The sequence below is a fragment of the Corapipo altera genome, unplaced genomic scaffold, assembly GCF_003945725.1.
Source record: "Corapipo altera isolate COAL_440 unplaced genomic scaffold, ASM394572v1 0, whole genome shotgun sequence".
Taxonomy (NCBI): Eukaryota; Metazoa; Chordata; class Aves; order Passeriformes; family Pipridae; genus Corapipo; species Corapipo altera.
Genome location: NW_020884872.1, coordinates 54,518,216 through 54,540,417, shown reverse-complemented (window position 1 = coordinate 54,540,417; position 22,202 = coordinate 54,518,216). Strand labels below are relative to the sequence as shown.

General features: G+C 35.8%; 1 protein-coding gene across 2 annotated transcripts in view; it reads right to left on the bottom strand.

Moving 5' to 3' along the window:
* Positions 1–22,202, bottom strand: part of COG6 (component of oligomeric golgi complex 6) — a 53,420-nt gene that overhangs the window by 6,246 nt on the left and 24,972 nt on the right. For both annotated transcript variants that reach the window (XM_027647605.1, XM_027647615.1), the window contains exons 11-17: positions 21,429–21,493; positions 17,396–17,487; positions 15,619–15,736; positions 6,635–6,766; positions 5,918–6,085; positions 3,895–4,002; positions 2,319–2,372 (exon numbers count right to left, since the gene is read on the bottom strand). In XM_027647605.1, the coding sequence (XP_027503406.1) occupies positions 2,319–2,372; positions 3,895–4,002; positions 5,918–6,085; positions 6,635–6,766; positions 15,619–15,736; positions 17,396–17,487; positions 21,429–21,493 (737 nt within the window). The remainder of the gene's footprint in view (positions 1–2,318; positions 2,373–3,894; positions 4,003–5,917; positions 6,086–6,634; positions 6,767–15,618; positions 15,737–17,395; positions 17,488–21,428; positions 21,494–22,202) is intronic.

The window sequence follows — 22,202 nt, the reverse complement described above, 5'->3', positions numbered from 1 at the left end:
AGACCAAAATAAATGTCTAACTTCAGCATGTCTGCCACCAAAATTTTGTTTCTGACTCTGAGGAATATGAGTGAAGGGCAAATAGTGAGAATCCAGCTATGCTTCCTGTGCATCTGGTGCAGGTACACATACATCACTGAAGATCAGACCTTGTCTATTCAGTGCAGAGGGAATACAGATATTCCAGAGAGAAATCTACTCAGTCCAAGTTAGATGTGTTTTAAGATTTTTTTTTTACTTTTTGGCAGGGAATCACTGCTTATGCTGGGAAAACCAAGAGCAAATCACCCACTTCAGGGTTCTTGAAACTGCTTCTAAGCCTACTTCTCCCCTGTCATGTAATGTAGTGAAAAAAGGACAGTACTTTGATTCTAGCAGGGTAGAGAGAAAAACACTAAGAAAGAACATTACTGCTGTCTTCAACAATCTATTAGAGAAACTGTGGGTGCCCCATCCATGCAAGTGTTCAAGGCCAGGTTGAATGAGGCCCTGACCAGCATGGTCTAGTGGAAGGTGTTCCAAACTCCCTGTCATGGGCAGGAAGAATATGGTCTTTAAGGTCCGTTCCAACCCAAACCATTCCGTGAATGTATCATCAAATGTGTGACTATAGAGAAGATGAAACCAGTTCTTCTCACGGATGAAAACATGAGGAATACTGAATACATATTACACTAAGGAGAATTTTGATTAGATAGTGAGAGGAAAAATTCTCATCAGGAATGTCATCAAACACAGAATTGGTTACCCATAAAAACTGTACAATCTCCATCCTTTGCATTACATACTCAGGCAGGGCCCTAGGCAAGTTTATCTGATGATGGCAACCTTCCTGAACACTGCATGATTATTCTCAAGCTGGTAAATCCTAAACCCCACATCCATCCATCATTTAAATGTGCAAAATGTAGGCAAAAGTGACTAATGAAGTCACAGTTCTCACAAATTAATTTTTGGGGGGTATTCTGCCCTTGTTTGGAAAGCAAGGGAGCTTTTCACTGAGAGGGTTATGGACTTGACTAGCACAGCATCTGCAAGCATGTATGAACAACTGAAAAGGCTGGGACCTGGAAAATAATTTGGAGGCAGTGAATCTGCTTAAAAATACTCCCTCTTGGTTTAAATCCTATTGGTTAAATCTATTGGTTTCAGAAACCAACAGATTAGGCTGATAGATGGGACTTATGTGGGTTTGATTTCAGCATACTTGCTTCTATTCTGGTTAAAGTGTGTTCACAGAAGCAGATATTAAGTAATGAAGAAAATAAAACAGTTGGATTCTTCTCCTAACTATTTAAGTGAAATTATTATGTACCACTACAGATAACAGAGCAGCATATATATATATATATAATTTAAAGGCAAGGTCCCCAAGCTACAGCCTTTAAAGTCCTTGTTGATCTACAAGGCCATGATAAATAGAAGATATTTTAAATGCAAAATTTATAAATTTTAATGAGAACACAGGCTGATCTGAGTACACCACTGAGTGCTCTGTGCCAGAGCTCTGTTCATCCAACCAGCTTGAGAATCACTGGTTTAAAATCTGAAAAGAAAAAAAGGCAGCTATGCTAACACATAAGGATTCAACATAAAATTTAAAAATAAAATCTTAAAAAAAATACTTTTAAAAAGACCTTTTTTCATGGGAGTATACATGCACTGCTGGATGAGTGGGCCTTTACAGTTAAACTTTCAGAATAAAGCTCAACTTGGCTAAGGAAGAAGAGTGACAGATCATACATTATTGTCTACTGAACTGTGATATTGTTATCTCTATGCAAAAAAGCCTTCACACACTCTAAGAAAAAGTATCGGCTGATAATTTGCTTTAAAATACATAGTAGCTTTCAACTTAAAAAATATAACTTTGACATATATCAAGCATCTAACTTCTGAATAAAGCTGAACTATTTGCATAAAATCAAAGCCTTAGGACTAAAATTATAAATGATAGCAGAACCTACATTTCAAAGTAGAAGCAAAAAAAGAAACTTTGCTGATTAAAACTAATTAGAGCTAAGTATTTGCTTTTAGCAATTTAAGATGACTCATGGGATAGCATTCTTGTAAGTAAAGTTCTGTTTCTCAAGGCTTGGAAACTAATATTCTATTACTACACCTTCAGAAATAATTTATGTATTTATTACTTCAAGTGGTCAAATTACTACAAATTACGAAAGTATTCCCAGACACGTCATTTAGCTATTCTTAAAGAGTAGGACTGGTTAGATGAATATCTACTACATCACATAATTAATAGTATTCTTTCCCATGTCACAGCATCACCATCATAATATGAAAGTTTAAAATCTTACCATTGCAACCTTCAGGGACACGGAATCCATACTTGACAAATTTGAAAGAGGACCCTAAGAATCAGTAGTCAAACAAAAAAAAGGTCATACTAGCATGTAGAAAAAGTTAAACAATATAATCAGTTCAGTAGTACATTTTTATTTGGTCCTGCTACAGGATCTTAAATGTTTGGAAACTATATCACTGTATCAGTACTGAAATGCTGTTAACAGTTCATTTGTATTCTACCACTCTTAAATTAAAAGTTGACAATACGGAGTTCTTAATATGTACTTTCAAATAATTTTCTTCCTTCTTTACCATTAAATAAGGCCAAAACTAGCCTTACACAAGGTTTAGAATAAAAGCTGAACTACAAACTGGCCACATTCCCTTGGTGTTCCAGACTTACAGAGGACAACTTTGCTCTATTTATCTGTACTAGGACCATGCAGAATTCAGACCTGCTTCCCAGTAAATCTTCTGTGCTGTATGGCAATTCAGTGTCTAAATAAATGCTGTTCAACTCCCTAGCAAGTTCTGCGAAATCACTTCTGCGGCCAGGCAGCTGTACAGATATATGAAAATTGCTACATTCCATTAACAACCCTAGTCAACTTGAAATTGGTTTTAGAACAGGAGATAGGCTCATGAATAGAAAACTAAGTTGAGTTATTAGCCAGATTATTTATTCATTTATTTATTCATCTTTATACATAAAAATCTGTTGAATTTGGGCACTTTATGCAAAATTATTAGCTGAAGAAACAACATAAAGCTCTCCAGTAGAGTTCTGCTTTCTCCAGAAAACACTTCACTTTCACAAAAGATCACAAAAGGACATAGACACAGCTGAAGGGAAGAAGGGCTATATTAACACCTATAGACACATAGCAACTGTGCTTCAAAGGAAAGGAAGACTGTGAGCTCTGAATTCAAGTTTTCAACTCCCTCTAAGAAATCTCAAATTTTCACTTTGAGAATCTCACTGCCTTGGTACTAGAATAGCTACATCAATGAGTAAGGACAAAAGAAGAAACTGTTTCAAATTACTACTAAACTCATCTGCCAATTTTTCACAGAAGAAAAAAAGCAGCAACTACCTAAAGCATGCAGGTAGCTATTGACTCCATGTGTGGTGCTATAGCAAGCAACGAAGAAAGGTGAATGCCACGTGCACAGCAGGTCTAATATGTTCTAGGTGTTATGGAATCGGTGGTATACCTACCCAATATTTTTCTTTTAAAGCCAGCTTGACTTACACACTTTCTGAGGCGTATTAAACTACCTACACAGTTATTCTGAGAACATACAGGATATCAGTGGTGCATAGAGTCTGTCGATGGGGCACAGACAAGCAGCAGAGAAGGACTGCTGCACATCAAACCTGCTAAGCTTGCCGAACGTGTAGTGTAGGGAAAATCTGTAGCTGCAAGGTGCCTTTGTCCAATAGCAATATCTAGAGTTTTCTTACACGGAACCAGGACTGAGGTTTTGCTTTCAGAGGAAGCCTAATTTGCAAAAATATTAGTGCCAAAATTCTACTGGTTGGCAAGTATGCAGTAACTCATCAACATGTAAATTATAAAAGCTTACCTGTTCCGGTTTGTGTTGCTGCAGAGCATTATATATGTAACTTAGACCAGCTCTTGTTAACACGTAGGAAGCTTGCTCATTTATGAGTGTATCTAAATGAGCTTCAATCTGAAATTTTAAGCATAAAGTATTTATAAAAAGTGTGTGAGCATATTTAAATGTAACAAGTTCTGGGGCTGAAAGAAATAGAAACATAAGTAAGAAGAAAAAAATACAAATAAGAAGGAGAGTGATCAACTAATAAGGAAAAACTACAAATAGAGCATAATTATTTTATCCATTTACACCTTCCATATTACCAGGAGCCAATAATAAAAATGTAAAGAATTCTTTCACATCTGACTAATAGAAGAACCTATTTTTTTTATTTGTGAACACGACAGCACCGAAAATGAAGAATACTATAGTCCTGATCTTAAAAATTCCTATATAAGTTTATTTTCCTATAATTCTTTGAAAACATGTGATAAAAATCATTCAACTCTTATTGAAAGTATTGACAATAGCATGGCAGTTTTATAATAAACAAGAGACAGTCTTTAATAAGGAGAATAAAACAAACTAAATCATAATCAGTACTCATTTTAAATTCAATTTTGATAAAGACGTATTTGATAAAAGTTAACTGAAAGAACAGCAGACGCTGAAATTAGTTATAAATTTTTTTAACTATCTCCATATGAAAAAGGGTCATAAGAGTATTTTACATACTTAATATAATCTTCACTTCGCAGAGAAACCTAATCCCTAAATCCAGTCTCAGCAGCAGCAATCATTTTTTAGTTTGAGCAGTCTCACTGAGACATTTGGGTATATATACATTATTACTTCATTTTTACCAATAACTACCCCACATTTCTTTTTTTTTTTCTTCCAATCCTAAAGAAAAGAAAAAATTTATAATAACATCTAGTAAAATGTAAGACTTATTTGTCTGATATTTTAAGAGTTCACCTTTTACTTCCTAAAATTGTTTACAAAAACACACCTTCCTTTTTAAATCAGGAGGGAAATCTTAGTATTTCAATTTGGAGATTTTAACTGTCTGAGTTCTTTTGTCTATGAAAAAAAAATAAATCTTTCTCCTATTAAATATGTCATTCTAACTCCACTTGAATAACCTACTTATGTATAATCTTAAAGATATTTTTTCAGTCTGTTCCTGTATTTTAAAAATGTTTGAAGAAAGTAAATGGTGTTAAATGCATATGCTTCAGTTCTACTGCTTATCTGAAGAATAAATCAATTGCAACATTTACTGTGAAATAAAAGCTGATAATAGAAATTAGAAATACCCCAGACAGTTTGGTGAGATTGTCTGGTGAGGTTTGTTTCAGAAGTAAAAGGAGCTAGAAATTCTGATTAGGAGCAGTAGGTGAAAAATGGCTCACACCCCATCCTTACTCATCCCTTAAAATAAGAAGTTGTAATTTTTTTTTCAAGTCCCCTGGCTCCGAAAGCTCTCCTGAGACATACTGTAGACCTGTTCCTGTAGCAAAATAAAAATGGGCAGTGACCAAGTTTTTGCAAGTCAATAGTTTCTAAACTTACATTTCCATTTCAAAATGGTACCACATATGAACTACTATCCTGGGATGTTAGGGGACACCAAACAAAAGAGAGGTAGACAGCGGGACTGAAGTAGTTATGTCAGCTACACTATATTGTAGTACAAAATAGATGATGATCGAGTACTATTTGACTGCGTTTTCAACTTCCATATGCTCTTCTCATACAGTTTGCAGATAAACATCAGAATTATCAGGATAATGAAAAAGTTCACTGATCTGGGTTTATCAGCAACTAACCCAAACAAACCTCAATCTTTTAATAATTTTTGTATGTTTAAAATGAAAGATGCTATTTGTTCATGGTCTCTGATAAGAAGTCCTCTTACCCCATTTCCCCAATTTAGAATTGACCCAAAGCCAACATTATCAAAGATAAATATGTTCACATCACAACTTATAGTCTGCAAAGATCAGTAATAAGTTCATTTTCTTTCGAGGTTGTTAAAGCTTACCTGAAACTGCAACATTTCTAGACGTTTGTCAGTGAATTCAAAGAGAGCCAAAGTAGTCTTCATCATATAGAGCGAATTCACCATAAAGGTTGCCATATCAGCTGTGCCCAAATTACTTGCAGACATAGTACACATCTGTAACAACGGATCTAGCACACAAGACAGAACCTAAAATAGCAAATACACAGAAAAGACGGAGAGGAGGGAGGAAATCATGTCACACAAGGCTTCTAACCTCATTCTGTCTCTATCACGTATTTATTCCCCAAAGCAGAATAAAGAGGAATGAGAGTTTCCAACTGTGAAAACAGTTTTCTACTGTATTTGTCAGCAGGTGATCAGCTACCACAGTGATGGGGAAAGTATAAAAACCTGATAAGAACAGATTCCAACCTAGCAGGAGAAAGAGTAACCCAGATTAGATAATTGGTAATTGTGCAATCTTGAGGATGTATTTACTTAATGGAGTAGTAATTGCATAACAGAATTTAGATACTGCGTTAAGAGTAGCACTCCATACCGTACTATAATTATCCACTTTGTTAGTCACCCTCTTATTCACATTACAAACTCTGGTTTGGTGGAAAGCTCCAAAATGAGACCAGACAAAAAGATTACCATTCCACCTATCTTCTGAGCACTGGAACTAACTTACATATCATTTTTCCCCCCTCCCTCCTCTTCACACACACACAGAGCAGTCAAACATTCTTATACCTGCACAAAGTCAGCCTGACGGGCATCCAGCGGAATAACAGATGAGTCATGAGACGCCAGAACCTCCCGTAGCAAGTTAAGTGTCTGATTTAGCGCAGAGCTTGGGCCAAGATCAGGAGGTGGGAGTTCAACCTGAAGAACAGGTTTTGTAGTTTTTTTAATAATTTAATTTACAGCAAACACCATCCAATCTGTTAGCACAAATGCAACCAGCTAAAAATAAAATTACATGTAGCCACGCAGAGAAGAACTTTAATGTGATACTGGACAAATCCAGCATGTTTCAGAAAATAACTGCCTGCAATTTTTCAGCATAACCATCTCATTCACTGACAAACAAGCAATGCTAAATTTATGCTTTCATTCAGACTATACCTATTTTATGATCTGGAGAAACTCAAACATTACCGGTTTTGGTAAAGGAAAAAAAATACATTTACTAGATTAGGTGCCAAAGAGTAGCCATGTTGTTGGCATCACTGAGTTCATTTTAAGCAAGACCTCCTGTGAGCACTTGAGAATCTAGTGCAGGCAGAGCTCTCTGAGATCAGAGCCATACTGCAGCACTGCCCCTGTGATGCCAAGCCTGAGAGCTGCAGTCACAAATGCAACAGTCTTATCCCTAGAAAGTTTGTACCTTAAATTGCCACTACACAAACGAACTGTACAAGTACACCTACATAAACTGCAACGAGACTATACAAACCAGAATGCAGGCCTACATCAAAGATAAGAGGAAGGAATTGCAGATGTTTAAAAAAGAGAAAGAAGGAAAGCTTACGTATATTAGAGAAAAAGTACACTTTCCAAGTCAAATTATGAAAATTGGAGCACCTGAAAAGGACTGAAATTCTATGCTATTTTTAACCTAGGCTTGTATACTTCACCCTTTTCTTTGTCACAGGTAAATTCTCATTTCTCTTTTTTCAAATATATATTTCTCAGGTTCCACTCCAAACATAACCGCATTTTCTTGTCTCCAATGCTGTCTCAAACTAGCTTCCTGCTGCCTCCAAACCCTTACTACAACCCAGGTTGCTCACCTTGTTTCCTTCTGCCAACAATCTGCTTCCCACCTTCCTGTGCCCTGTCCATCCAAGGGCAAACACAGATCTGGCTGCATCATGTTGGAGTAAGGAGACCCTCAGCAATACACAGTAAGTTAACACTTAAAGGCATAATCTCTCCAAGAGGAGGTAGGGAGAACTAAGTGTGGACAGGACTGGCCCATGCATGTGAATGTGTCTGGCTGCAGCAGAGGAGGGCAGCGTGCACTTCTGCAATGCTCTTAAGACTCCAGGTCAACAAGAAAAGGCAGCAACTTTGGATGGACCTCCAAGTCACAGACAACATATTTCATACCTTCCCAAATGAGAAGTACTGATGAATAGCATAGTAACATGCATGTCTGAGTCTTCAAGGTGGGGGGATCAAATGGGCAGAAGCTGATGGGCAAAGAAACCAAGCAGGAGCGCACAATAACCATCTTCAGAGTATTACAGAGCCTTCTGAAAATTAACCTGTACCTGATGAAAAAACCACCAGAGAAAGGAAAAAAACCTCTCTCTCTTTGAAGCCAGGCCGAGCTTTCACACTTTGTGTTTTGCAACATTTGAAATACCATACACGTCCCCACACTACTACCCAGACAGATCAAAGAAAAACTTTTTTCATCCTTCTGAATACAAAGTGTTCCTCTATTCTCACTTTCCAAGAGAGACTATACTGAGTTTGAGGCACTAATGGAAAGCTAAATCTAACAGGTTCAGAGAACAGTTGTTCACCTTAAGCAGTCTTGAAAACATAAAACAAATATTCTAGCAATGAAGTAACAGTAATTCAGAAAGAGGCACTTATTCAGTGCTGATCAGCAGTAAAGTTTACTGAAATTTACAGTGCTCAGTGACTTTCTGCTTGTTTCTTCTTTTTATTATTAGGGGTATTGATTGTGTCCTGAACACGCTGTTCTCAGACTTGAACTGGACTGTGATCAGGGATATTTTGTTGTTAATTTGAGACAAGAGTTTAATAGAGTTTTCACTTCCAACACACACATAGATCATGGCAATTTCAGGCTGCTTTGCACAAAATTTTTGTCTTCTGAAGTAGCTAGTGCTCAGAAGCTCTTAAATTAGCTTAATTTTTCATTTCATCTGTTCTTTTTAAATCCACTGTCTTCTAGATATGAGCAAAGAACAATATTACAGAAGAAGAAAATATGACTAGGAAAAAAGGTTTAGATCATTAGATTCTATTTCAGTTAGTTTGAAATTCCTGACTACTGCAATAGAGGCAGAATTATCAGTAAACGGAAGGAAAACTAAAGCAGTGCTATATTCATTTTGAAAATTCTAACTTTTTGCACATGCATACAGAGAATTTCAGAATTTAATAATTTCAGAATTAAAAAGGAAAATTTAAAACCAGACACTTCTCATTTATAGAGGAACCGACAGACTTCAACTCATGAGTGCTAAATGACTATTCTAATAAAAAAAAATAATTGTTGCCCTGAATGTTCTATCTTCACTAAGAGATCATTGTAATTGATCCTACTTCCAGAAAAACAGGTTTGAAATACACATTGAATTCTGCTTTTGAAGTACCTCCTTCAGATGCAAAGCAGACAGGAGCTAACTAAAAAATGATCAGCGAAGTTCTGCAGCAGATAGTTCAACAGAAATAAAACACACTCTAACACAGTATTAAGTGTTTAATCAGTTATAACTAGTAGGTCAGTCATACAGAAACGAGGACAAACAGCTCCTCAACCTTTCAAAGAAAACAAGAGGAAATTACCCATTTTTTAAATTCAATATACAAAACTGGAATGAATTCTCCTAATATAACAATGGGCACTAAAAGTTGTACATAAGCTCTAGTCCAAAAATTTGTATCTTTTTTAAAAATTCTGCATATTAATCAGTGGGGAACAGTTACTAATCCAGTAATCTTCCTCCAAACATATAATCCAGAGCAGATTTCTCTGTCTGTGAGAGTAAGTACTCAAAGGATGTCTTAAAGAATTTAACAAACAGCAAAGAAAAATACAGAAAAATGAAAAGGTAGTATCAACAATCACAAAGAAGGTGCACATATGTTAACTGTTCCCCTTTTTCATTTTCAAAAAAGGTTAAATAAAAAAAGGGCTACTTTTCTTCCTATTAAATACAGCTAATTTTATTAAGGAGTAGAGCATATATTAAGGAGAGTAGCTTTGTTAAAAGCTCATACATGGATCTGAAAATACTGTATTGGCAATCAAAATTTTATATGCTATGCTACTTGAACATTAGAGAGTCAACAGTAAAGAAAGACATGGACATACTGGAGCAAGTCAAGCAAAGGGTCACAAAATTCATGAAGGGAATGGAATACCTCCTACACAAGGAGAGGTTGTGTTCAGCCTGGAGAAGAGAAGGCTCAGGGGGAATGTTATCAGTGTGTATAAATATGTGAAGTGAGGGATAAAGAAAACGAGACAGACTCTTCTCAGTGGTGCCCAGTAACAGGTCAAGAGGCAATGGGCACAGATTGAGACACAAGAAAACAATTTTTTATTGTGAGGTTAGTCAAACACCAGAGATAGTTGCACAGTGAGGTTTTTTGAGTCTCTATCCTTGGTGACATTAAAAACAGCTCGAGTCAGTCCTGGGCAACCTGTTCTAGCTGACACTCTGAGCAAGATGGTTAGACTAGATAATTTTTAGAGTTTCCTGCTGAACTCATCCGTTCTGCAATTCTGTGACAGTAGTATTAAACGAAACAAGATGGTAATTTAAAACACAGAACTCCTCAGAGAAAGTACTTAAGAGTAACAAACAAAAGATTGGCAGCTTTTGCAAGAGCCTAATCAGCTTTTAGTACAGCCTCTTAGGAACGCCACTGGTAGGGGCCGGATACAAAATACTACAGATTGAAACATTGTAAAAATGTATCTGAATGTTTCATGCTCAGTTTACACTGAGCAGCCTCAGCTACAGAAGTTTGTTCTCCCAATTGAGACAATCTTCACCAGCACTCCAAGAAACTTGGGTGCACATCTACCAGAGAAGCTTCAGAGCAGCTGTCCTAAGCTCTTTTGGTCCTCTTAGGATCCTTGAGAGGTCAACAAAGTAGAATGCCTAATGGTATGCTTTTCTTTTCAGCTATCAAATTGGTCTTGGAAGAAAAGATCACTAGTTTTGCTTTGTTCACATGGATCCATTCAAAACCATTACAGCATTCAGATCAGAGCAACGTCAACCAGTCTCATTCAATCTGCCCCATATCAGGTTTTCCAGAAACCTAATAGGTTTCATTCTGACAGGAATCAAATTACGAGGGACAAGGTTAAAATTATTCCCATGCAGTGTTTTAATACCTCTCCCATGGACAAATTTAAAAGATAATACAATCACAGCATTTAATTTGCATACATCTACTCTAAAAAGAACAGTATTAAGGAAAAACAATTAAAAAACTTGAACTGGGGTACTCTTCTAAGAGTCTTCTAATGGCTCAGACAGCAGATGACTGCAGTTTGGCACAATCTCTCTCTAGTACCCTTATAACTCTCATTCCATTTCAATAAATGTTTGTAATTATTCTTTCCTTTAATAATTGTTCTAGAGCACTCGTGAAGCCAGAGGAAGGACATGTGAGCTTGAAAATTCCCACTTTCCTAATTAATCAGCTGGTCCAATAAAACACCCTGGCACAGGTTAATCTAACACTCTTGTTAAAATGCCTCACCAATGGACTCATGATTTAAATGATAACTCTCGTGTGAGAGAACTGAAAGAACAGTCCATCCACTCCAGTCCATTAGGTGCTTTGAACTTAACTCCAGTTTTCATTGGAACAGTTTCTGTTGTTCTGACAATTATCTTCATTAACTATTTTCTCATGGATTTATAATCATTTGTCAAATGGTAATCTTAATGGGCTGTTCTTAGGTCCAGACAATGAGTACACAAAGGCAGAATCCTGAATTCCTAAACATTTGATTTATTAGTGAAGGTTTAAAAAGAAATATATTAAAGGATTGCAATGGTAATTCTGATTCACTTTACTAGCATGATTAGTAGACCCATAACTGGGTCCAAGAAAGTTAAAGAGCAAGAAATATAAAAGTGCTTTTTCAGCACAAGGACACTAATACTGGCCAAAAAACATTACAGTTGAACCAAGAACAAGAACGAACCAATTGTTACCAGAGCTAGAAAGTACTGGCAAGAGTGCCCAACACTGTCTTTGAAGGGTAAGAGCCAACAATGCAAAGGGGAGACAGTGTTTGCAATAAAAGCTGATGCACCAAACCCTCAGTGACACAGGAGATGGCTGGTGATGCACAGGTTCTGTATGATGTCAGCATTGAGCTCTATGACAGCCTGAGAATCTCAAAGTTGTGAATGGCAATTTAAACCCTGAAAACAAAGTGGTTCTGCAACAACTGCTACTAAGCTTTGCGACAGGTTTCAAGGAGTATCAGACCAAAGAGACTCCCTTGTGTAGTGTCTTTCTTTAATAACAATGGACTTGCTTTCAGGCAGTATGCTGAATATTTCTGTTACATGGATTTCAGCTCCTATAGAGTTACCTGAGAAATTCGAATGTGAAAACCACAGAAAGGCTTTCTCAGAACAAACAGTCTGAAGTTTACAGCTGCTGACTACTTTATTAGCAGATTACAACCTGGATGCTTGAGATTTTCTTATGTAATGAAAAAAAAGTTCAAAGCAAAGTGCTTCTGGGCAAACCAGTAAGTATTCTGAAGTAACCAGGGATTTCCCTATATCATGTACACTGATGGCTTGACAACCAAGAGAGACAACACTGATCTAAGACTGCCTATAAGCTTCCATACACCTCCACACTTGTGACACTCCTTATGTAATACAGGACTCTTCTCAAAAATAGATGTGAAGAGGAAGCTATTTTCTTGTCCTAGAAAGAACAGCCTGAAATCTCAGTTTCCCATTGTGCTTCAGAAATTAAATCCCAGGCAGATTGAAGGCAGTGTTCAACTCAGGATAATCAATAATCTAGAGAATTAAATTGTTTGTGGTGATGAGGACATCAGAGCCAAATTACCATCCTGTCATTCATCTACATCCTAAGGATGGGATCTTGAGGAGTTAGAATATTTAATAAAACCTGCTTTATTTAAAAAAAAAAGTTCGCAACTAACTATACTTAAGAGAAAGATTTGCTCTCTATCATCTACTAGATAGAATGTAGGTACTAAAAAAGCAAGTTATCAGCAATAACAGATGCTACAGAGGGAATACTATCATTAAAATAGTCTGACACAGGTTATATTCACCACTTTCCAATGATCTAAACAAAAGAGGCATTTATATCTATAGAAATAAAAATATTTTTTATTTAAGAACATCCTATTTGTATGTTAACCTATTTTCAGAGTTATTCAAATTGCCTTTAGAATTATATTTTAATCAAAGTTTTGGACAGCTGATATTATTTTAAACAGGCTTATCAATGTTTTAAGATGCCAAATGTAAGTGGAAATAAGGAACCATGATTTCCAGACTGTCCAAGTGAAAAGTAATTTCCTAATTTTACAAGTGAATATTTTCTATGTGCACAACAAGAACAGCAATGATGCCTTTGCAATTGCCTATATAAGCACAAAGGGTCTGCCTTCCAGAGGTTTAATCTTCTCTGAAAATAAAATTAAAAAAAAAAAAAAAATCTTTAAAACAGATGCAGTGTATACATAACTGGCAAAAAGCTGGTAAATAGACTGGGATAAGAAGGGAATCCTACTAATACATACACACAGTTTTGGTCTGAACACATATTAATAAAAAGGATGGTAAAAAGTAACTTTCAGTTTCGTCAAAATGTAAAGGCATTGTGACATTTAATATTAAATTACAAAGACGTGTGAAAAGGCACAAAAGCCACTTATCTGTACATTAACACACAAAAAACTAAGTAAGAAGAATTAAATTTATGATAAAAGAGGGTCTTTATCACATGGAAACTAATGTTTCTCTGAGTGTAATTCAACCTATTAATTTTGTGTTTTTTATGAAGCAAAACTAATGTCAGTCATGAAGAGAAAAGACATAATTCTATCAGTTCAGTAGTCCACTCAAAGGGTGGACTATATAAGGTGCTGCAGAGGACTGTCAAACTCTCAGTTACAAGAACTACACATCAGAACAGTAACATTCCTTCTCAGACACAGTTACCTCGTTAACTCCTGAAGCACAGAGATTAATAAATAATTGTGGAAGCCTTTGTTATCAATACATCTAACAGTCTCTTAAATATCTTTAATCTTTTGACCTCAATTACATCCTGAGGAAAGATCTTCATAGGGCACACAGGCAATGTAATATTGTCAGTGTTTCAGACAATTTATAAATGTGCTTATGAGAAGGAGCAATATTATGATCTTTTCCCATTACATGGTAGGCTTGGTATGCCATTCATTACTTGTAATAAAACATCACTGAAGGTGGCACTACCTTCATTTAATGCCAGTAAAAGCATATTTGACTAATTTGTAAAAAAATGGCATCATCGAGAGCCAGTTACATCCAGGCTGGGGGCTGAGGGAAGGGGAACTAAGAAGGCAAAGAGGATTACACAACCTTCCCACGCTGACAATACAAAGATCACACACTATGAACTGGGGGATCACAATTCCTTTATCACTCTTCTTCTGAATTCTATGCATTTCCAAATTAAAAACTGTATCATCCAAAATAAAAGCACACAGACTGTGAGTTACATGAGGAGGAAAATCATGCCTGAGCCTGTTGGAGTACAGATGTAATACCCAGCAGGAAAAATAAATAGAAAAGAGGTGAATACAGAACTGGTTTACAGTTTCAAGCAAAAAAAATTTCTTTCCTTAAGCACTTTGTAAGCAAAGAGCAGTCAGACATTTTTGCTAAGGTCCATCACTGATTTCTTTTCAGAAAAGGAAGAAGTAGACAGATATTTTATTTTAGCTTACATATTAGGAAACAGAATGTTTTTCTGGTAAATTCATGTTGTCCCTGTCCATTGCATGTTTCATGAATTCAGATTTAACTGACCACTGAAGAAGCATTAATAGAAAAGGAACTATTATTCCAATGACACTGCATTCAAATGGAAATACCCCACAGCAACAATGTACTAAGTCAACTTTAGTAGTGTGGACTGTGGGTGTAACCCATTGAACGAATGAAACCACTGAAAGGAGTCACTGGGATATATGGGAGAGAAGAAAAGGAGGAACAACTGTTTCTTTGAGAAAGTCATTCCTCAGCCCCTGCAGAAAGACAGGAAATTGGGACCAGACACAAGTTGTGCTGAATGAGAAAACTAGTTTGGGACCACAGAACAACACTGACAAAACTCAGAAAATCTGACTGAATGGTCAGAAAATTACAAGGCTTTGCACAAAGAATAGTTTCTGTAAATCTTTGTATTTTTTTGCATTTTTCTTGCAGGTTAAGTAGAAACAATTTAGAAATGCATTTACAAATGTTACAGTAATGTTCATGTGGTAAAACTACTTTCATAAAAGCCCAAATTTTGTTTTTACTTAGCTTACCATTTTGGGATATACCCAACAACTTCAAAAAAGGAGTTAAACACATGAGCAATTAACTACCGATCTGATGATGCAGTAATACAAATTATCTAGCTCAGTCACTTGACCTTGCTCTATTGTACTTGAGCAAATTTCCTCTTTTTGTTGCTTCTCATAGATTTAAAAAATATGTAAATTGCTCTGCAAGCAAATACTGCTAATAGCAGTATTTTAGCCAAATACCCACCAACCCCCCACTATTAATAGAATTAAAACACACAGCAAGTCTTTAATGTAGCTCAATAGCTAAAATATTGAAACTACAAAACTTCAACTTTAGGAAAAGCTGACATATAAAACACCTATTTATTTAGTAATCTTACTAGGCAAAAGGGAAATGCAAGTGCATTTCGAAACATGAAAGCTGTATGATTTTGAAACAAACCTTGTCCATCAGTTTACTTGCATGAAGACTCAGGCTATTAAAGAATATTTTCTTGCTCAACAAATGCATTTCTTCAATTGTTGTCAAGAGTGTGGCTGCACTGTTTCCTACAATACCACTGAAAACAAAATCAAGATTACTTAATAATTCTGAAGGGACAACAACATGGCAGAGTCACATATTTAAACATCATTTCAAATAAATAATTTTCAGAGTTGAAAATTTACAACAAATAATCGCAGGTAACAGTTCTCCATATTGTCTGAGAGGTAAGTTGACTGTAAGAACAAGCATTATCAATTACGTCATTAAGCAGATACTAAATACATGCTGTCAAACTTGTGCAAACTTTTTTGTAGAATCCTAAAAGTTACTGGATTTCTGTTTTGTTATGCTGTAAATCTACTTCTGTTATAGAAAACAGATTAGATAAAGAAAAAAGGGTTAACAAGTATCCTATCATACTCTAGGGATCCTTTATATATCCTCATATCCTTTAGGGATAGCACTATCTCGCTTCTACTGAGATGTTAGGCTTCACACTTAGCACAAATATCCCATAAATCTTCAATGGCACTACATGACTATGCTCCTCTCACAGCTATACTCTGTGAGTATACCCTGTGTCTAAAGTAAATGTACTTTTAAGTTACAAAATGGCAGTGAAATTCACTGTGTCATAACAGGACTAATTTAAACCTGATTTTCAGGTTCTAATCTTGTATTTAATAGACCATTTCTCAAACTGCTTTTTCCCTTCATTAGTGAAGTGCACTTTATACAGAGAAAATTATTCAGCTGGCAGAAGGTACTTCAGTGGTCTTTAAACAATGTGTTGTTAAGAAGACCAAAAGACTGCCTAAGACCTTCCATTTTAACATCACATTTTCAACTGCATCAAGCTTTATAACCACAGGGAAACGCTAACTTTGGAGACAGAAAAATGACAACAAAAATATTTCAAGTTTTTTGAACAGTAGAATTAGGAATAGGTCTTATATGTGTTCTACCATAGACCTGTAGTGCCAACACAATTAAGAATTTTAAATAGGGTGGGAGGTGCCCAAGACCCACTTGTCCCAGTCTGCCCAATATCTAAATGTCTTTTCAGACAGAGAAGCTCAAATAGCAGTAGTAATGATTCAAATTCTCTGAAGTGCAGTCCAGGGCTGTGGAGGAAGATTTTTCTGCTAATTCTGCTTCTAACCAACATGAACTACTGCATATGCCACAATGTATGAAAACAGCAGATCTGGCTTTTCTCCATTATTTTCTCTATTCATAGTGGCATCTGGAAGATTGGAAGGTGATTGGTGCACCTTCAACAGTGAGGTAAGGAATGAGGCAAACATCTTCCCAATAGAAAAATGAAAGTGCATACTTAAAAAAAAAAGTTATCAAAACACAGTTGTTTAAAAGAAAAAAAGAAAAATTGAAGTTCTAGAGATAATTCTAACCTTTTCTCCAAGGGGACTTGACTTTGTAATCTTAAATGTTTTGTAGAGTCTTTTTTGTATGCTATTTGAATCTACACAGAACAATAAAGAAACAGTTTCTGTGCAAATTGATGCCAAATTCAAAAGTAGATTTGGTAAGAATTGAGGAATGACAACGAGTAAATGGTATCTGATTGATATCACATGTATTTCTCCTTGATAGTACTTGTTACAGTACAGAGTAAAATCTAAGCCACAAAAGTACTATTTTTAGTAGATTAATCTTTACAAATACTATTAGGAAAAAAGGCATTTTTAACATACTTTTTAATTTTGCATACCTGATTGTATGGTGGTAGAACTTGAGAAGATTAGAAATCTTGTATAGTAAAACTGCTCCTGGTTCAGCAACAATCACCTGTTCAATTCTAACCTGCAGCATGAACAAACACAAGCATCCTTCAGGTCATAAATTTCAAAAAGCCAACCTCTTGCAACATATGTCTGATTTTTGAAAAATAAATTCAACCAGAAATAAGTTTAAAAAGAGAATGCCTTGTTAACTATAACATTCAACTTGAACCAAAGTGCTTCTGGGTTGCCAAGGATCTGAGCAGAAGAGGAGTAGGTGTGTGCATTCTTAAAAAAAAAAACCACAAACCCTTCAAAAAAATCCCATTTCCCTATAGATTTCTGCTGCAATTTGTTATTGAAAATTTAAAAATAATGAGATCATTTGATGGATCCAGGACATGCTGGAATCTTCCCCAGCACCGAATAGCAGGAACAGCTGCAATGCTGCAAAATCATTACACTACAACAGTAGATCGTTCACATCATGCAGCAATTCAGAACATCAAAATATTAGGTATTTTACCCAAAAAACAAAATTTCACCTGGATGAATTCTCTTCTTCACTTAAAGGAGACTCTATATACCTCCTACCAGTATTTAATCACAGTAGACTGTTTGTAACACTTATAACGTTTATTTACAACATAAATAGTGACTGTTGATTATTTATCTCAACCAGGAGGTAGTGGCTACACAGCCCAAAACAGTGCTGATTTGGACAGTTGATGTCTTGTCTCCATGGTACACGCATTCTCAACCCACTCATAAAAGGCTGCCCCAGGGTCAACCTTTGTGCACTTATGAAACAGAATAGATAGTGACTTATCACTGCACTGTTTTCCCACGTGCCTGTGTGTGAAAGAGCTACACACAAATCACCAGCCAACACTCGATCTCCCAAGTTATTTGCTGTTCAACAGAACACAGTGTGCTGTGGTGCCTTCTTCTCAGAGGCAGCTGCAGGAGAACCAGCTAAGATTATGCTTCCTCAATCCTCTCCCCTTGCATTTAATACACAGACCAAAACCAAATAATACTTTTTAACTCTTATTTGCGATGGTCAATGCGCTAAGTTTATTTCAACATACAAAGGTCAACTTTGCCCTTCAATGTGTCTGTATATACAAAGGTATATATACAAATACTTGTCTCCAATGTTACCTGAAAGGTCATTTGGGCATAGATGTTGAGTATATTCTAGCTGTACAGCAAAAAGGAATACAGCAGCCAGGGAAAAAAGAGGAAAATCAAAATATTGATTAAAAAAAAAAAAAAGCTAAAAATAAAGAAAATAATTAAAAAATAGAAAAAGAAGAGGCAGAAGGAAAGGAAAAAATAAAAATATATTAGGGTCATGAAACAAAAATAAGAATTAAGAAAATAAAGCAGGAAGAGAAGAACTGCTGCTTCCCACACAGAAGTCTTCACTGCACTGGAGAATCAAAATTTTTAAGTGACTCAACCTGTTCAGGGAAGCCCTGGACTTGCAGTTCTTATAATTTCTTCCCCCTATGCATCCTCTTGTTAGTTGATCACAAAAGACTATCTGATGTCTATGTAAGGTATCAGAAACATTTTGTTTTGAACTCATCTTAAGTGTTATGGCAAAGATGACAAATTTAATTCAAATGTTTTTTGGGATTCTCCTACTTCCATCTGAAACGAGAGGTCTGTAGTAAGATCTACCACTTTAGGTATTCAGGATTCACCTGAATGCCTAAAACACAAACCAACTATCAATGAGAAATGTAGACAATTTATACTGCATGTAACCATTACCCTTCTTCAAAAGTAAGGAAACAATATTATATTGTACATTCACACAGAAAGGCATAAACTAGTATGAAAATGCTACATAATTCTCTAAGTATTTAAAAGTGCTTGTGGAAATTCTATGACTATGCTTTTATTGAACTACTCTATACTTCAGTATCAACTCAAAGTGACAGATTTACAAACATCAGCAGAAATACACTAGAAAAGCAGTGTATTGTGGTACCACACAACTACAACACAGAGTGGTTTCCCTGAAATCAGTGAAGCTATTTCTTATTGTGGACAATCTTCAGAAAGAACAATAAATTGTAGAAAAGATTGCTTCAAATTGTTTCTATTTTTGTTGTTACTCTCAACATGGTGGCTTGTAATTATCTATCTGCATTGTATGAATTTTTTCTTTCCCCAGGGGAAACAGTAAGTGCTCCATATTTTACAGTGGGAAGTCTAAAATGGCAGTGAATTAACGCAAGTTGCATTCTATTAAAATACAGAATACAATGGCAAGTCTTTAATTTTTCTCTTAGGTTTTTTTTAAATTATTTTTATTAGCATAGTAACTAATTGACAACAATATTTCAGGGGATGTTTCTACAGAGAGCAGAAGTACACAAGTATAAAGAGTCTGGTAATCAAAATGGAAAATATTCTGTACTGAACTATAAAAACCTCAAGTATAAAAATTTCAGATCAAGACCAAAACTCCCTCTTACTTACACAAAGGTTTCATTCTATTCCTAATTACTTCATTGGAATGCACAGAAATACTGAGCTCAAACATCAGCATTCAGTATTAACAGAACTAAAGCATGCAAGAAGAACACAAAGTTTGGCAAAAAATCTTACAAGAAAACAAAGCTGTGGTGATTGTTTGTTGTGACAGGTGTTTTCCAACATGTCAAACACTAAAGGCTGTGAAGGATGGTCATAATTCTATGGCAACAGACACAAAACTGAAACACAGGAGGTTCTGTCTGAACATCAGGAAACACTTTTTTTTTACTGTGCAGGTGACTAAGCACTGACATAAGTTGCCCAGAGAGGCTGTGGAGCCTCTGTTTTTGGAAGTATTCAAAAGTCATCTGGACACATCGACTCTTCTGTAATCCTGTGACATTCTAAATGGCACTTTTTTGATTTTTACCTCTCTCCAAACTTTATCTTTTTCTTATCAGAAACTTACATATAATATCCAGAAACCACCTGTTTACATCAGGGACTAAGTATTTGTCAGCTGGACATAGTTGTTATAGCTACAGCACTCTAAGAGAACTTTATTGTAATAGTATTTAGCGTAGTAGATTATATTTTTAAAGGATTTGGATTTATACACTGCACAGTCAGGCAATTACTGGTATCAGCTTCATCACCTCGATTATTTTAGTGCTTATGTGAACCACATTCAGTAAATGAGTCTGTCAATCATTTGATGGATCATCTTAATGACTTCTATCAAATGCATCCCCTAAACTTACAAGGCTGTAGCTTGGAAAAAAAGACAACTACAGAGGGATGTGACAAAAATACAACAAAATCAGGGTAGCATAAAGATGGTAATTAGGAAACAATTTTTCATGGTCTCTTTCAAATACAAGAGTTGGAGTTACTAAACAAACAAAAAAACACAAACCACAAAAGAGTTGACTTTTCACACAGCAGAGTTAAACTGTTCACTTCCGTCCTGCAGGAAATGTAGTGGATACCAGCATTTTGTATCAATTCATGCAAGAAAAATCTATTGAGGTCTATTAAGTAGAAAGACAGAAATAAGCTCAGTAAGTCCTTAGTATATTCACAAACAGGTAAGGAAACTATCCTACAGAAGTATCATGACACACCTGCATAGCCTATATACTATTCCCTAAGCATACGTTAATGATCATTATGAAAAATAGGGCACTAAATTAAATTGATTTTTCATTTGACTCACTACTACCTTTCCCACATACTTATCCCAAAGCTAGATTTTTGTACATAAGCACTCCTCAACCTAGGAAAAGTAAAACGAAATCAAGACTCAAATTTAATATCCTAGTATCTCTCACTACATGACTATTTTAAACCAGGTATCTATGAGCTTAAGGAATCTTTAATTTGAGAATCATAAAACCCTTCAGAAGCTGAGAATCTAACTCTCAGCCAAGGGCAATGAAAATACGTTGAAGAGATGGGGTCACAAGTTCTGAAAAAACATGATAGAAGTGCTTTTCCATTTAGAGTGCTAAGGAAAACAAAATACTTCACCTTCAGAGGCCTGCAGACACCTTCTGTGATGTGCCCAACTACTTCTTGAATATTTTCTTCCACACCTATAGTTAATGCAAACACATGTTAAGATTATGCAAATGTAATTCTCTTTTCTTCAAGACTATAAAACAAATAAACAAACGTAGGAGGTACTCCTCCATAAAAAGCATTATGAACCGTATGTTCTTTTCTCCACACAACTAGAAAACACCTCCACTGTACTTCAAATCTAGCCATTAAGAAATAGCTGCATGACAAAACAGTCCTGGAGTCATTACCTTTTGCTATTCAATTGCTTTGTAATGAAAAATAGATTTGAGGGAGAAGCAGCAAGGGGAGGAATAAATGATCTAGCAAGAAGCTGTCACAGTAAGGCTCAATATTAGCACTTCATGAAATTAAACTAGGAAGAGAAAAAAACCCAAAAAACCAACCAGGCCAGTAAGATGCTCAGGGAGCAACAGCACATACCATTTTGAAAGGCCTGAACAGCAAATACATCTGTCAGTGTTTGGTACTGACACACTCATGGCACTGTTACAAATTAAGTGACATGTATACCTCCACATTGCTGTGTGCTGCAGCATTAGCAAATGCTTCCTCCCCAGCAGCAATTGAAACTTGTCTTTCACAGAACTACATACAAGAGAGAATATTGCCTATCTTATCATGAAACACAAATGAATTGTTGCATGGCAACCAGTACTGTCATAAATCAATCAAACTGAAAGCAACAGATCTTCAAGCTCTCACTTCAGTAACAACTCAGAA